A 15,760-nucleotide genomic window follows, 5' to 3' on the forward strand; every position below is an offset into this window, starting at 1 on the left:
GTATAAAAAGTTATTCTAATTCTCTGAATCCAGATGTATTTTACACTTATAGCTCATCTCAGTTTGGACTTGCTGTATTCCTCGTGTTCAGTAGTCACCCGTGGCCAGTGGCTCCCGTGTTAGACTGCACAAATCTAGGTAAGAATATCGGCAAGATGGTATAGTTACCGTTTTCGTGAACCACTCCATCCTCACCCCCATTCTTGGCTCGAGTCATGAAAATACAGAGCTAGAAGCCATCTTAGGCTCCCGTGTCTACTGAAATGCTGGACACGAAGTAGGTACACAGTGAAATGGTTGGTGTTTGTATTTGGTCTAACTCAGTCCAAGAATCTCCTCTGTGAGGTTCCTGACAAGAACTGCTACCGCAACACCCCCTCCTAGCTGGAGGGAAGCTTTCAACATAGCCATTTTGACACGATTGCTCTTCCTCACTTCGCCTCTCTGGAACTTCCACTCACCAAGGGCCCTGGCTACACTTCGTTGTGTAACACCTTTCAACCATCTACAAACAGCAACCACATCTTGCTGAAGTCTATCATTTTCAGCGTTTTTGGACCTTCCTCCAATGTCATTTCCCCCTAGAAGAACGTCCCATTTATGTCAGGCACCCAAACTGCATACAACAGGCCCAGGAAGGTCTGACCAGGTGGGGATCAAGCAGCTATCTCGTTTTGAACAATACACACTTCTACTGATGTAGCCAAATACTATTATTTTGTGGTAGTCACACCACCCTAGTGATGTACATCTTTTTCTATATGCTTTACTATCATGCCATCTCTCTCCATCCTATATTCATAAAATTATGGTTTTTGGAACTCAGAACAGGATTTGATTTTGCCTTGAGGAAATCTCACTCTTTTACATTTGAGCCATTTCTAGTTGATCAAACCCTCCTAAGTCCAGATTCTAACATCTAATGTATTAGATATTCCTAATAGTTTGATGTCATAAAGGCATTTCATCAGCATGTTATATTCTCAAAAAAGTCACTGATGATGATACTGCACAGAATACAGCCAAGAACAGGTTGCTTCTCAAGCCTCTAAAGGCCCATCGGCAGCCTGAGAGTAGCCCTTGCATCACCAGTCCTGGCGTCTGGTTACTCCAGCAGTCGAACAACTATCCACTCATGCATACTACACTTCTCTGACTTGTTCACAAGACATTAGAATATACACTTGTCAGAGGCTTTCCATTCCTCTGTGGTACCAGTTTGGAAACCCAATTAAAAGAAGAAAAGAAGAAATGTAGTTAGGATGACTAGTTCGACATGATATGACTTATTCCTAGAAAACAGAATGCTGCCTCGTGGTTCTTCATAAGCCACCTGTTTAATAATGTCTTTTATAACACTGCCACAAAACATCAAAGCTCTTTGGCCTACAGATTCTGCAACTGGTTTTATTCCTATTTTTGAAAAGTTCCTATCGTAGCTCCTGTTACCTGTTAAGCAGCCTCACAGGTAAGGTGTCAGTCTATTCTGGGGTACTTTTCACCTGCATCAGGACTTCCTAACAGTCCTAAATTCTTTTCTTTTTTTTTTATGATTTATTTATTTTATTTTACAGAGGAGAGAGCATGCACACAAGCAGAGGGGCAGAGAGACAGAGAGAGAATCTCAAGCAGACTCCCCGCTGAGCACAGAGCCTGACGTGGGGCTCAATCTCACAACCCTGAGACCGCGCCAAAACCAAGAGCTGAATGCTTAACCAACTGCACCACCCAGGCACCCCAACAGTCTTAAATTCTTGTCCTTACAAGACCGTGCTGAGCACATTCATCTTTGCCCACTGCCACCTCCAACTTCCAGCGTTTCTCCTAGCGTTTCCTCTCCTTTCCACCTGTCTTTTGTTTATATCTGAGTTTAAATGAGCAATTCCTTGAAATCCTGAGAGAGATCACTATCAGGAAGGCAAGTCCACAATTTTCGACGCATTCTGCCTTCAGTTAAAAAGATTTCCGGCCAAAAGATGTCCAGTGACAGGCCAGCATCACCCCTACCCCTTGTCCCTGTGCCCACTGTGTGATTTGTTCAAAAACACAATATTCTTTGCTACTAGCAGGAAGATTGTGCCTTTGACAATCACTTCCTGGGAGCTGTCACTGGTCTCCCGCATACTGCGTACGTCCCAGATGATATACTGTCGGGGTCTCTCTCTCAGCTTCACACAAAGCTCTTCAGGGACATCAACCCTTAGACCCATGGGTTTCTATGCAGCTCTAAATTTTCCTGACATATAGTGCCTTGCTCCGCCTCTTCATTCAAACAAGTCAACACTACCAACATACCGCAAAATACTGCATCCCACAAATTCTTAGAGACACCTATGAAGTTGTATCTGCCTCCTCGACTCAGAAGTATTCTGTTTATTACAAAGAATACTTCCAAATATAAGTATTCAAGAGCATTGTATTTCACCCCTTCCCAGTTACTTCTACCCATAAATGAGTAGGTACCTCCTTTACCACTTTTTCTATTACTCTGACATCATCCTCATATGAACTTTTGATAAGTGGATTTCTAAGCAACAAATTTTAATTAAACAATCTTCACTGGAACTCTTTGTATAATGTGTTATTTACTTCTGTGTCTAACTATACTTACTTCTCATTTGGTTTCTTCCCTCTGCTGAGAGCTTTTACTTCTGGCTGCTATTTCTATAGAGGCATTATGTCCATGAATTTCCAAGAAAGCACAGATCTGAGCTTAGTTCCATACCATACAGCACATGGGCTTTGTGGAGGCTTAGATTTTTTAAATATAATCTTAAACTTACTTCAAAAGTTTAGGGGTTTTATTGAACTTGGCTTATCAGATATCAAAACCTCACAAACAACAAAAATTCTGCCTTTTTTATATGCATTTGCAGAGTGATGGGATGTGTGTGTGTGTGTGTGTGTGTGTTACACAAAGTGAATTCTCTTATGACTGGGATTAGGTTGTGTTTTTTTTTAAATCTGTTAAGCATATATATTCCATGCAAAACTTAAAAATACTTGAGCATGAAAACCCATCCTAAAACTTCATTAAATGAATGTATGAAGTAGACACACGTAGGGTATCTGGAATTTGAGAACTGCTTTTGTATACATATAAACCTAGGAATGAGGCTCAAACTCTCGCTCTTAGGAGAAGGAAAGGTTTTCTCTTCCCATTGCCCACACAACTGCTCAACAATCCCCAGAGGCAGGGGGAGTATCACAAACCAGCGGTCATCCCGCCAACAGACTGGGTGTCCTCACCTCCGTGTTTCCGCAGCCCGGTCCCCCTCCTTCTCTACTGTCTGTCCTGACCCATTAAAGTGATTAACTGGCAATACAAGCATGCCTGGGTCTGTTGGCAGTGAGTTTAATCTCCTAACTGTATTTTTGTAAAAGGAAATAGTCCCTAAAAGCTTTGGAGTCACTTAAAAAATGTGTATGTGATTGAAAGAAATTTGAGATGTTTTTGTTTAAATGAAATCACTGAATTGATGTCTATGAGAAATTTCAATAACCATTTACCAAGTGCTTATGGTGATACAACACGCACTCAAGTGAGCACCCAGACAGAACACAAACACGGTATGATTCCCATCCTCAACAAGACATATGTAAGAACCACTTTCATACAGTGTGTGCACACCTCCATAGGAAGGCCAGTGTCTAGTGACTGAGCAGGAAGGGGTCAAGATGAGTCTTCTCGGTGAGAGAAATCACTCTGGCATGCATTTTCCTTTACGTCCCACCACAGTTATAGGATTACAAGGGCTATTAGGGTTCCCCCTTAAAAAGGAGACTCAAGCAGAGGAGCTGCCCGACCTGCCCCAGGTCTCCCAACATGGACGTGAGTTACAGACTGGACTCTGAGAGAGGAGTAGGGGTCCCTCAGAGTGCCAAAGCAGAAGAGGGCAGGATTTAGGCAGAGGGCAAAGCATGGTGGGGTGAAAGTACCCAGTGGCTTAAGAGAAAGGCAAGTAGCCCCACCCGGCTTGAGTGCAGTGTAACCAGAGGGAAACGGGGGTAAGAATGTCAAACTTGGGCACAAAGAACACAAAGGTACAAATAAACACATATACGTAAGTCTCATGCACAAACCCTAATAATATTATTAACTAAACTACCCAGTAGGGTAGCATTAACAAAGGTTTATATTTAGGCAGCTCTTCCTGCCCACAGTCCTGTCTCCGTGCTTTAATAAAAACACCTTTTCGCACCGGACGACAAAAAAAAAAAAAAAAAAAAAAAAAAAAAAGGTTTACATTTAAAAGGGAATGTCTATTTTTATACTTTACCTTCATGCTTTCAGATTTCCTGCAGAATTTAGAAAAGACACCATCATGAGCAAATCAGGTATAAAATACCAAGTGTTTCTTCTTAGATAAATATTTCTGGAAGCATGTACGTCAGCAATACCATCTATCTGACAGAACTGTTTTCGTACTAAATCTTGGAACACATCCCCTGGTAGTTACTGTGAGGGAAAAGGAGAAGTGGCTTATGCGATTTGGCAGCTGTTTTCTAGACTGGGGCAGCTTGAGAAAAATTTTCCCATCCATTACTAAATGACATTTTGAGACAATCATGGGAGCAGAAGCAATAGCTTTGCACCCAAGGTGGTGCCCAGGCCAGTGACACAGGGTTATTCTCTGTAAAAAATAAATGAATGAATGAATAGGAAAGAAAAAGAGCAATGCTAAGGTTAAAAAGGAAAAAAAAAAAAGAAAGAAAAAAGGAAAACTCCAGTTCCCTAATTCCACTGTGGCAAGCACAGGGAGTGGACATGGGCATTTCTCTGGATTCTTGCTGAGTAGGAAAGACAAAGGTTCCCCTATAACTGCTGCATCTTCTGATGCTGATAGCAACACATCCCTATTTGCAGGTTTCCACGTCTCTCACTGGCCCTTGGGAGCACACTCCTCCCACAAGATCCTTCCTCCGGAGCACACCCATGAAGGCTGGGTGTGCAGGAAGAACGCTGCTGGGCTCTGAACCAGGGAAGGTCTGTACTTTTTGCTGCCTGGCCATGGCCTCTTGGCTCAGATAATTTTTTCATTAGAGAACTTCAGCCTGCACTGAGGAACTGTGAGCTGGGGCTACCACCAAAGGTCCACCACTGGCCGGGGTAGTCTCAAGCTAGTCAGTGTGGGACATAACTTCTGATAGGGCTTCCAAACTCCATCACACATAAAGAACTCTATTGTTTGTCAGAATATAAAAGTAAATGTTAAAAAAAAAAAAAGTCCTTGGGGCGCCTGGGTGGCTCAGTCATTAAGCATCTGCCTTCAGCTCAGGTCATGATCCCGGAGTCCTGGGATCAAGCCCCACATCAGGTTCCCTGCTCCATGGGAAGCCTGCTTCTCCCTCTCCCACTCCCCCTGCTTGTGTTCCCTCTCTCGCTGTGTGTGTGTCTCTCTGTCAAATAAATAAATAAAATCTTTAAAAAAAAATCCATGTAAAATCATGGAAAGCTATAAAGTAGAAGTTAAAAGCCATCTATACACCCATCCCTCAGAGACAACCATGACCACCATTTTGGAGTATATCCCATATGACTTATTTTATGCCTATCTTTCCATCTGGTTAGCTATTTGCCTATCCATTTCTTCATTTATACACAAAAGGAAATATATAAAATACTTTCTTCTCAAAAATGAGGTGACATAGATACACTTTCTCTTCCTTAACAAGATAGTATGTACACCTTCTTAAGTGATTACATTTGGACCCACATCATCACTATTAAAAACTGTATGGTAGTCTAGTGCAAGAAAACTGTAATCTATTTAACTAAAGGTGACTGGAGTTTTCAAAAAACAAAATAAAGTAAAATGACTTTTATTCTGCAAGCAAGGGGGAAACATGATAATAATTACTGTATGATGACATGTTATATGTGATAATACTCACTATTAGTAAGTAAATGTTTTTAAGAGATGCTAATTACAGCTCTATTTAGAATTCTGAAAAATCAGGGGGAGAGAAGTAAGAACAAGGCAAAAATGAACTTTTAACAGCAAGTCCTGGGTTCTAAGCAAAGTGACACTGTTACTTTGAAATGTGTTTTTTTGTTTGTTTGTTTTTTGTTTTTCCAAAATAAAAAACTAAGACTGCAAAGCTCCTATGGTACAGAGTAACTAGGTGCTGGCTCTTGGCCATTCTTTTCATTTCATTATTTTTTAATAACCTGTTCTTGCTCATTCCCAGAATTTTCCCAGAAAATTTCTAAAACCATGTCCCTAGCAAAGGAAATCAGTTCTCTAAGTTTCAAAGTGAACCCATTATGATGGAACACCAACTAGAATAGTGATAGGATAAGATTCTCAGCCAGGCTGCTCCGGCCACTGTTTGCCCTCTCTTCACCACCTTGCTGTGGGCCAAATGGTGTCCCCAAACACACCTGCTGAAGTCCTAACCCCTGGTACCTATGAATGTCTCCTTATTTGGAAATAGGGTCTTTACAGATGTAATCAAGAGAAGATGAGGTCACTGGAGTTGGCCCTAATCCAGTATGACATGTTCCTTTATAAGAAGGACTTGCACCAGAGATGCACAGGAAGGCGGCCATGTGAAGCCAAAGGCAGTCACTGAACAATGCCGCCACAAGCTGAGGAACACCTGGGGTCATCAGAGCTGAAAGAAGCAAGGAACGATCCTCCCCCAGAGATTCTGGAGCAAGTGAGGCCCTGCAATGTCTTGGTTTTGGACTTCTAGCCTCCAGAATTGCGAGGGAATACATTTCCATGGGTTTATTAAGCCACCCAGTCTGTGGCACTTTGTTTTGGCAGCTCTAGGAAACTCATACACTCACGGATATAGGTAATGCATTTGAAACAATGCTTGTAAACAGCAAGCACTATATAAGTTATTGTCCTTCCCTTCCATCACTCATTCAGTTAATGGTACCTGAGTCACTCCATTGTGCCACCCACCCATGGCTCTCTCCTTCCACCCTTCACCCAATCGGGAACCCGAGACAGAGGAACAGTGCATCCCCTGATGTGACCCCAATGAGTCCCCTTCTCTAACTGCCATTTGCACTGGCTTTGCTGAGTCCTTTCCCATCTCTTGCCAAAGGTCCCTCAGCTGTCTCCTTTCTCCCTACACTCATCTCTACCCTCACCCCACCCTCCACAGCACCACCAAAAACATCCCTTAAAGAATTCAAATTGACACTCTTCAATTTTAAGCTTTTTCTTCCTTCCCAAGGACATGAGGTAAAGTTCCATGCTTACCCAAGAGGCCCTTTGACATTTGAATGAAGCCTACTGCCCCCCTCTCCCCACCAAACACCTTCTGTTTCTCAGGTGTTCAAATAATAAGTAAGGCTTTGAGACTCACTTCCGGAAGTCTGCCAGTAACTTGAGCATGTCATCATTGGAGAGCTTATTGCTGTCTTGCCTATAGAGAGCAGAGAATCTGGCATTTTTGTCAAGGTTTCCAGATGCATCCTTAAACAACGTCCTGAAATAGCCAAACAACATTTCTAAACTGAGTTTCCAAAAGACCAAAATAAACACACAACTTAACTTTGGTTTCCATGTGAAGAGTAATTTATTCCAGTGGCTGTAGCTAACAGAAATTTCATTATCTAAAGACATGGAAGACATTTATGAGGATGAACACGACTAACTCAATTTACATAGAAAACATTTCCAGCAAATGGCTCGTGCTTAGGAAACAACATACATAGTCAGAAGCAGATCTCACAATTAAGGATGATATGAAGGCACCTCACTCCCCACCCCAGCCCATCCCCCCCACCCCTCCAGGCTACTGCCCAAGCTGAGCTCAGGACATGTGGCTGGAACCTGGGATGCCGGTCCCCACACAGCTCTCCTCCAGCCAGCATCTTTCCTCTCTGTGACTCTACGAAGTGATTATTCAGATAGGGCGTGCTTTCTTATTTTTCAGTTTTACACATTTAAATCCTCTTTGTCTCTGGACAATAAACAGCTCTATCTATCTACCTACCTATCTCCATATATCCATATCTATATCAAACATACAGAAGATGTCCTTACCTTGCTGCCCACGCAAATGGCATTCTGTACTGTCCTAATCTTTGGCATGCCTGCTTGGCATTCTTCAGCACTTTCTGAGCAACCTTGAAGACATCAGAATTAAGCCATGAGATGCTGCATCCCACTGACAGAATTGTGGTCTAAAGAGCCATCATCCCATGGTCATTAAACAAGTTCTTATCACAGTACCAGATGCATGGAAAGGCACCGGTTACTATAATGAATATGGCTGGATTTATACGAGGTATAGAGTATTCTGTTTAATGCAATTGCTAGCAGTGATTTTCAAAGAATACAGAACGAGGACTGTTTCTAAAATGTTATGTCTTTTCCGAAATGTTGTTTTTATGGGCCACAAGCACACCATCTCATAGGCTTTCATAGTTCTTTATGACTATGGCTACTTATTAGTCTACCTGGTTATTAACAGTTGCTGATACTTGGTATTCCCACCAAAATATATCACATTACCTAACGTTTAAATGAGAACTCTAATGATAATACTAAGCTTGCATAGCTCCTACTGCGCATTGGCTTGTGCAAACTCCCACAATTTGGTGGATAGATATTCATTATTTAAGACATTATAGGTGCTGACTTAAGTGAGGCCAGAGTTTTTAATTGCTATGTTCTCAGTTTCTAAGTATAAATTACTATGCTATTTTCACTTCTTAATGATCAATTTTCATTTGCTGTGGGTTGATTTATTAACCCTATAGTGCACAGTGAAGCAGATTCACTTTGGCCTAAGATGCATGCATGGCAGGTCTGTGAATCAACTCCACCCCTACTGCTCAAGCAGATGACCATTTCCCCAAATTTGCTGGTATTAGGATAAGGCACTGCTACCAATGCAAAGTCTGATTCAGTTGGAGTGGTATGCTCGAGGGCCTTTTACAATACTTATGCACATGACAGTCAAACCAATTTTGGGAATCGTGATCTAGAGCCTGTGAACCGAGGTATGCACTGCAGAGCTGCAGCCTCAGCATCACTGGGGAGCTTGCCAGGAACGCAGAGTCTCAGGCCCCGCCGCAGACCTCCCAGGTGAGACCCTGCATTCTGAGCAGACCTCCGGTGATCTGTGTGCACCAGCTCTGAGAAGTGCTCATCGAGAAGACTCGTAAGTAGAATAGAGCGGTTTGTCTCTAAGTCAAACTGAAACCAGCTGTGTGACTCCAGGCCATTAAACCTCTCTGGGATCCACTTTCCCCACCTTAAAACAGAAGGGCATGAGCCATAGAACTTTTCATTATCCCTTCCAGTTGCCTAACGTTATGATTCTACCACAACTGTGTTGTGGGAATTGCTGCTCTTGAGAGTGGATTAGAAACATGTCTTGATTGAAACATGTCAGCAGCTCATTCAGCCCCTCCCTTTCTTCTTCCAGTTGGGCATGCTCTTGTGGGGATTTGGGGTACACAGTCATAGGGTAAAATGGCCTACCTTCTTGGAAGGGTGATTTTACTCAAACGTTTTCACATAGAAACTATTACTTTTAGGTCCTAACAATAATGACTATGTTGTGGAGTAAAACGTAGTATTTGCATAAAATTTAAAGCTAAAACACAGGCTTCAAATAAGTTTCATTGCTCTCTGCAGCAAATAGGGCCTGAGCTCACAGACTTACTGAGGGTGCAAATGGAACATAAGGTATGCAAAAGACTGAAAAACTCATTTTTGCCCTCTAGGGTTTTTTTCCCCTCCCTCTCTTCTCTTCCTTCCCTCCTTTCTTTCCTTCCTTCTTTCCCTCCCCCCTCCTTTCTTTCTTTTTCTTTCTTCTTTTTTAATCTATTCATGGCAGACACCTACAGAGACCTTTCATAAAAGTTTCCTCCTCCAAGACAAAATTTACTCTAAATTATGTTCTAGACCATCTTGGAAAACAGGAAGAAATAATTTTGATATACATTAGAAAATCATTCCTCAGTAATACCTCTGCCAAAACTTCTATTCTGATATAAAATGTTAATCTCTGCCTTAATACTTTGGAGGTGTGAATGCATGGAATAATGTACACATGGCTGAGCTTCCCATTCCGTAAATAAAGGAAGAGCAGACTTGCACAGATGCTCGACGGACACTGGGAAGTGTGGAGTAGTGCATCAAGTGTAGCCCAGAGTGAAATGTGATTCTGCACCAACATGAGCTGCCAAATTTCAAACCGTGCATGTGGCAGGCAGAAGAACAAAGATGGTGCACTTAGGCCCTGGAAATGACTTACATACGTAGTCAGGCGAGGAGAGCTTACTTGGGCCTTCATTGGTTATTAATCAAAACATTGAGGAGCTAAAAGAGCTTCTCATCCAAGGTTTTACAAACTTGATTTAAAAAATAAAATAGCTTCTCTCCAGGGACCAAACTTTACTCAGCTTTTATCAGCCAGAAAGGCATACTGTTGGAAGCAGTGCACCTGGGTAAACGGGCTTTCCCCGGCTGAGGGTGATAAATGATAACGATGTCCTGTGCGTGTCAGTGATTTGCAGCGTCCCCAGCAATGTCTTGTACATTATCGGTGCGGTCTCAGCACTGTGCGTGAGAGGGAGGTGGGGCAGATGGCAATATCATCCTTAAACTACAGATGGGTGACCGGAGCCCAGAGAGGTAACACGACTTCTCCAAAGTAGCCAGGCTCATTAGCACTGATTAGACCAGTACCCAGATCTCTGACTCCTACAACCTGTTCTTTAACAACCGCCCTCCATCCTGGGGACACACCTGTGGTGTATGGGCAGCCACAGACAGGAAGAGGGGAAGCTCTGAATGTGCTTGATAAATGTCCCTTAAACCCTGGGGAGTGTCCCCTCCTGCTGCTGACCAGTCCTTGTCAATGTAGCAGGGTCATCTCTCAGGTGACCACTTATAAAAAATACTGTAAAACCGGCCCAGACGGCACTCAAGAGCTCACTCTACCAGGTAGCTTGATGTGCTAGAAGGTGACAGGCAAGTGCCTTTGGTCACAATAGCTGTGGGTCACTGAGCAGGTAACTAAACCTTAGTAAACCCCAGTTTTCTGGGCACCTGGGTGGCTCAGTTGGTTAAGCGACTGCCTTCGGCTCAGGTCATGATCCCGGGGTCCTGGGATCGAGTCCCACATCGGGCTCCCGGCTCAGCGGGGAGACTGCTTCTCCCTCTGACCTTCTCCCCTCTCATGCTGTTTCTCTCTCGCTCGCTCTCTAATAAATAAATAAAAAAAATCTTAAAAAAAAAAACCCAGTTTTCTGATGACTGAAAGAAGGTCTTAGACTAGATAACCTCTAATATTCAAGTCTGTGTGTGTCCACAGCAAGGCACTCCCCAACTAGTGAACATACACCAAAGTAACAAAAATACACCAAACACACATCTTATGTTTCCCTTCCCTTTTTTACCTGAGTCACACCACTCCTGCCACCATAACCTACCCTGTGTGACCAAACAGGGGACCTGAAGTACTGACCTTACTGGCTAGACCACCTGAGCCAGACCATCCCCCCGTCTCCAGCCTCACATTTCAGTGTAAATGGACCCAAAGGGAATTCCAGAACCCCAGAGACACATCAATGAGCGGAATGAACTCTATTTGAATATAATATATGTACTTTTTAATGATAGAAAATCTACTGTTAAGCTGGTAACTCCAGCTTTGCCAATTAATTACTTAGGATATTAGGATCGTCTGGACAAGTGAAGCATTTTATATACATACGGGACTACTTTTCATTGAAAACTGGACACATCAGGTTAAGTATAAGAGTAAATCTATGTAAAGTAGTGCACATCATTTAGAGTATCCATATGGCCTAACTCTGATTTCTTTAAGCATTTCTATTTTGACAGAGAGCCCTCTTTTCTAATTGCTGTTTATCATCACAAAGCGTAAAAGTCACCCATACCTTAGAAGAGTCTGAACTTTTCATGTATGGCTCAGCGCCGTGTGTGATGCTCCCCTGAAGCACTTTTTCAATTCTAGCCACAAGGAAAATATCAGGATGAGGACACGTGACTGAAAATATTCCCTAGGGAACAAACGATTTTCTTTAGTGAGTAAATGCGCAGCCACGTGAAACAAATCCCCTGAACGTTAAACCTGCTAAAGCAGCAGACTGCTGAAACAGAGGCACCCAGTGCTTCATCACTAGGTCATCATCTGATCAAAGAGGCAATTTGGCGGGGCGCCTGGGTAGCTCAGTTGGTTAAGCACCTGCCTTGGGCTCAGGTCATGATCCTGGGGTCTTGGGGTCGAGCCCCGCATCGGGCTCCCTGCTGAGAGGGGGGCCTGCTTCTCCCTCTCCCTCTGCCTGCCGCTCCCCTTGCTTGCGCTCTCCCTCTCCCTCTCTCTCTCTGTCACATAAATAAATAAAATTTTTTTAAAAAAGGCAATTTGGTGGGGGGGGGGGCAGGGACTAGCAGAAAGTTTAGTGTATGTGCTGCCGAAGCGAGCACTAGCAGAAAGTTTAGAAAAAAAGAAATGAGAAGTCAAATACCATTTCTTCTTCTCTCAGCTTGCTTTTACTGCCTAATTACAGATGCTGTCAATATACTCAACAACCTCATTCAACCCAGATGTGCATTACAAAGTCTCATTACACATTGACACAGCCTGTGCAAGGTTAAGTCTTAGCAATACGACTGCTGCCCGGCAGTCATGTCCCCCACCTGCTTCGGATACTGCATGGCAGCTTCATGAAGGATGTCCTGAAGGGCAGGCGAGCTCTGCCTGCCACCGTTCATCAGAGCCGGGGATGTGGTGGCCAGCATCTGCCTCACAGAGAAATGGTTCAGGTCCACGTGGAAATCGGCAGAAATCTTTCGGTTGTATTTGATGTCAAACAGGGATAGAGTAACAAAGAAAGGCTCTACCTGAATAAAACAAAACCATCCAGACCATCACTATGGATCGAACTGCTGGGGGAAAAGAACATTGCTATCAAAGAAGAAATTACTAAACCTATTTATAATTGTTGCTATAAATTACTGCTAACGAGAAACAGTCTCCATCCCTACCCTTTGTCACGAACATCCTGTCCCGGAGGCTGAACAACCCTCCGCATCCTGACCTAGACATTGCATTTCTCTATCAGGAACTAGGATTTTCTGTCCCGACTGCACTGCAATAGGCACATCGGCAACCTCTGAATATTTTTGTAAAGTACTTTTTAAAAGGGAAAAATTACATTTGTGGTGGGTCCTTCTTCATTTTCTGCAACACAGCACTGTAAATTGAAAGACAAATCGTTGCATTTGACAAGAATTCTCTTCCCAAACTTCTCTTCAAATGGCTTCACTTCGGGTTCAGCTGATGTGAAGTCAAGCTTCTTTAAAAGAAAATGTAAATAAAGACATTATGCTCACATTTAAAAAAAAAAATCTCATAATAAATATATCCTAAGGAAACTCTGTAAAATATGGAAAAGCTATATATACTCATTTACTCACAATAGTGTTACTGTTTTATGTTTATATAGCTTATGTTAATGGTCAAATAAATGATGGTATGTCTACTCAATGGATTATTATACAGAGCTTAGAAATTATGGTTATGAACAACTTAAGTGTCCATCAACAAATAAACAAACAAAATCTGGTATATCCATACTGTGGAATATTATTCAGCCATAAAAGGAAGGAAATTCTGACACACACTACAACATGGATGGACCTTGAAAACATCACATCAATAAGCCAGACACAAAGGTCACAAGTGAAAGGGGGAAAAATACAGCAGAACCATCACCCGCTGTGGGCAGCTCTGGAGGTCTTTACTGGGTTTGGACTTTTTGGAGCACAGATGTGGACTGACTGTGCCTGGGACGAGTCAGGAAACACCACTGCCCGCTGGGCATCTGCAATGATGCTTATTATTTTCTGACAGTCATTTTATGGGGTAAATTATATATTCTTTGTGGACTTGAGGACATCTTTGGATAAATCTCTCAGTTTTCAACAATCTACACTCACAGTGGTAGTGGCACGGTGACGAGATTATGGTTGTTTTTCATTTTTCCTTTTCCCCTGAATTTTCTATATTGTTGTTATGTTGCTTGTCAATCCAAGGTAAACAAGCAAGCAAACACATAAATGAACAAAACATATAATCTGTCAAACATTTTCTTTCCCCGACTTAGTTTTAAAATGTAAACATTAAAATAGTTCGTACCTGGGCATCTGGGTCCAAGTAAAAAAGTTTAACTCTGCTTTCACTTTTCAGTTTGATTTCTGCTTCTCTGGTACTCTGATAACAAGGCAAACAAAAAGTAAAAATTACATTTAAAAAAACCCTCTTCTTACAGAGGTGTTCAAACATGTTTGTCCCATCCTGAGGAGCCAGCCTGCCAGACAACTCTGCTCTCATTCTGGAGAGTCAACTGCACGTCGATGAATAAGGACAGACTATCAAGTAGGTAGTACACAAGAAGACCTGATCCTAGAGGGCCAGAAACAATCAAAGTAAGCAAAAGAGAGTAATTAAGCATTACTATCAAGAAAGCCTTCATAAAGTAATGGAAGAGGGGACAGGCTATGAATGAAGGGGTGGAATTTGAATAGTAAAAAGTAGAAAAACATGAACATTGGGGGCTGAATGAAAAAGAGACACACAGAGTGGAAATGAGGTCAGATGGTAGAAAGAATTTTGAGTCCGTGGAAGACTGAGGTATCAGCCCAGGAAGAGAAAGGAGTATGTTTTGAATTGTGGGATAGAGAAACTATGGCAGATCTTGAAGGCCTGCCACTGGTGTTTATGGTAGGCAGGAGGGGGTATTGCTGATCCACTCAATAAATATTTTGGGGGCACCTATTATGTGTCAGGCACTAGGGACACAAACATGAATGAAACATAGCACCTGTCCCCAAGGAATACGAGCGAAGACAGAATATAAACAGGTGATAAGAATGGCAAAGCAAGCATAAGGCACAGTGAGTGCTAACCTGGCCCAGGGGATGGCAGTCAGGGAATAGTTCCCAGAAGAAGGCCCACCTTGAAGTACAAGAACATCTGGCAGGAAAGAAGGGAGTTCTGGGAGGAGGTACTGCAGGTACAAATCTACAGTCACACCTGAGCAATGGTCAAGTCGTTTATTACAATTGAATGGTTGGGCACGATGGGAAAAGTAAAGAGAAATGAATCTGGGATTTGTATGTTAAGGACTGAGGATTTTCTTCAGAAGCCAAAAAATCCAAATGCACTATTTTAAGCAAGGGAATAAAATAACCAGCTTCTGCATTTAAAAAGCACCCCTTGGGCAGGGCTGAGGCAGTGGGTTAAAAGGGTTAAGACCAAGAGGCCTACATGGGCTCTTTATCACAGCTGCCTCCCCATCCCACAGCAGAGCCCATAACAAAGCCTAGTCTTCATGTGGGTAGCCACTAACTGAGACTGATAAGTCAGGAGGAAGAGGAGGTTTGTGGAGAAGGTGATAGAGCATGGAGATGCCTGCGGACAGAGAGATGGCACGTGAGCACAAGGCAGGAAGGAAGGCTGAAATTACTGATGCGGAGAGGTGGGAACAGAGAAGCCTTGAGAGTGGCTGAGATTCCCTGGAGGAAAATGTGAAGGAGTTTGCAGACATTAAGCCTTGGGGCCTCAACACTGAAGGGATGGCAAGAAGGGAAGCCATGCAGGGAGAGAGACATATGGAGGCAGAGATGGGGCTGGAGAAGTGGAATTTGGGAACAGAAAGAAGGTTCTAAGACATTCACAAGATGGAAGTCATTGCCAACCACATTATTTTTCATGCCCGGTGCCTCTAAATTTGTATCCTGTTCTTATT

The 15,760-nt window shown here is 42.8% G+C and overlaps 1 protein-coding gene across 6 annotated transcripts in view; it reads right to left on the reverse strand.

Moving 5' to 3' along the window:
* The window catches only part of DOCK9 (dedicator of cytokinesis 9), a 283,314-nt gene that overhangs the window by 90,838 nt on the left and 176,716 nt on the right, over positions 1-15,760 (reverse strand). For all 6 annotated transcript variants that reach the window (XM_028112025.2, XM_028112023.2, XM_028112024.2 and 3 more), the window contains exons 10-15: positions 14,149-14,223; positions 13,166-13,306; positions 12,648-12,851; positions 11,885-12,007; positions 8,010-8,092; positions 7,327-7,449 (exon numbers count right to left, since the gene is read on the reverse strand). In XM_028112025.2, the coding sequence (XP_027967826.1) occupies positions 7,327-7,449; positions 8,010-8,092; positions 11,885-12,007; positions 12,648-12,851; positions 13,166-13,306; positions 14,149-14,223 (749 nt within the window). The remainder of the gene's footprint in view (positions 1-7,326; positions 7,450-8,009; positions 8,093-11,884; positions 12,008-12,647; positions 12,852-13,165; positions 13,307-14,148; positions 14,224-15,760) is intronic.

Source organism: Eumetopias jubatus, unplaced genomic scaffold, assembly GCF_037043125.1.
Source record: "Eumetopias jubatus isolate StellerSeaLion01/CBP00866 unplaced genomic scaffold, mEumJub1_p1.0 scaffold_3, whole genome shotgun sequence".
Taxonomy (NCBI): domain Eukaryota; kingdom Metazoa; phylum Chordata; class Mammalia; order Carnivora; family Otariidae; genus Eumetopias; species Eumetopias jubatus.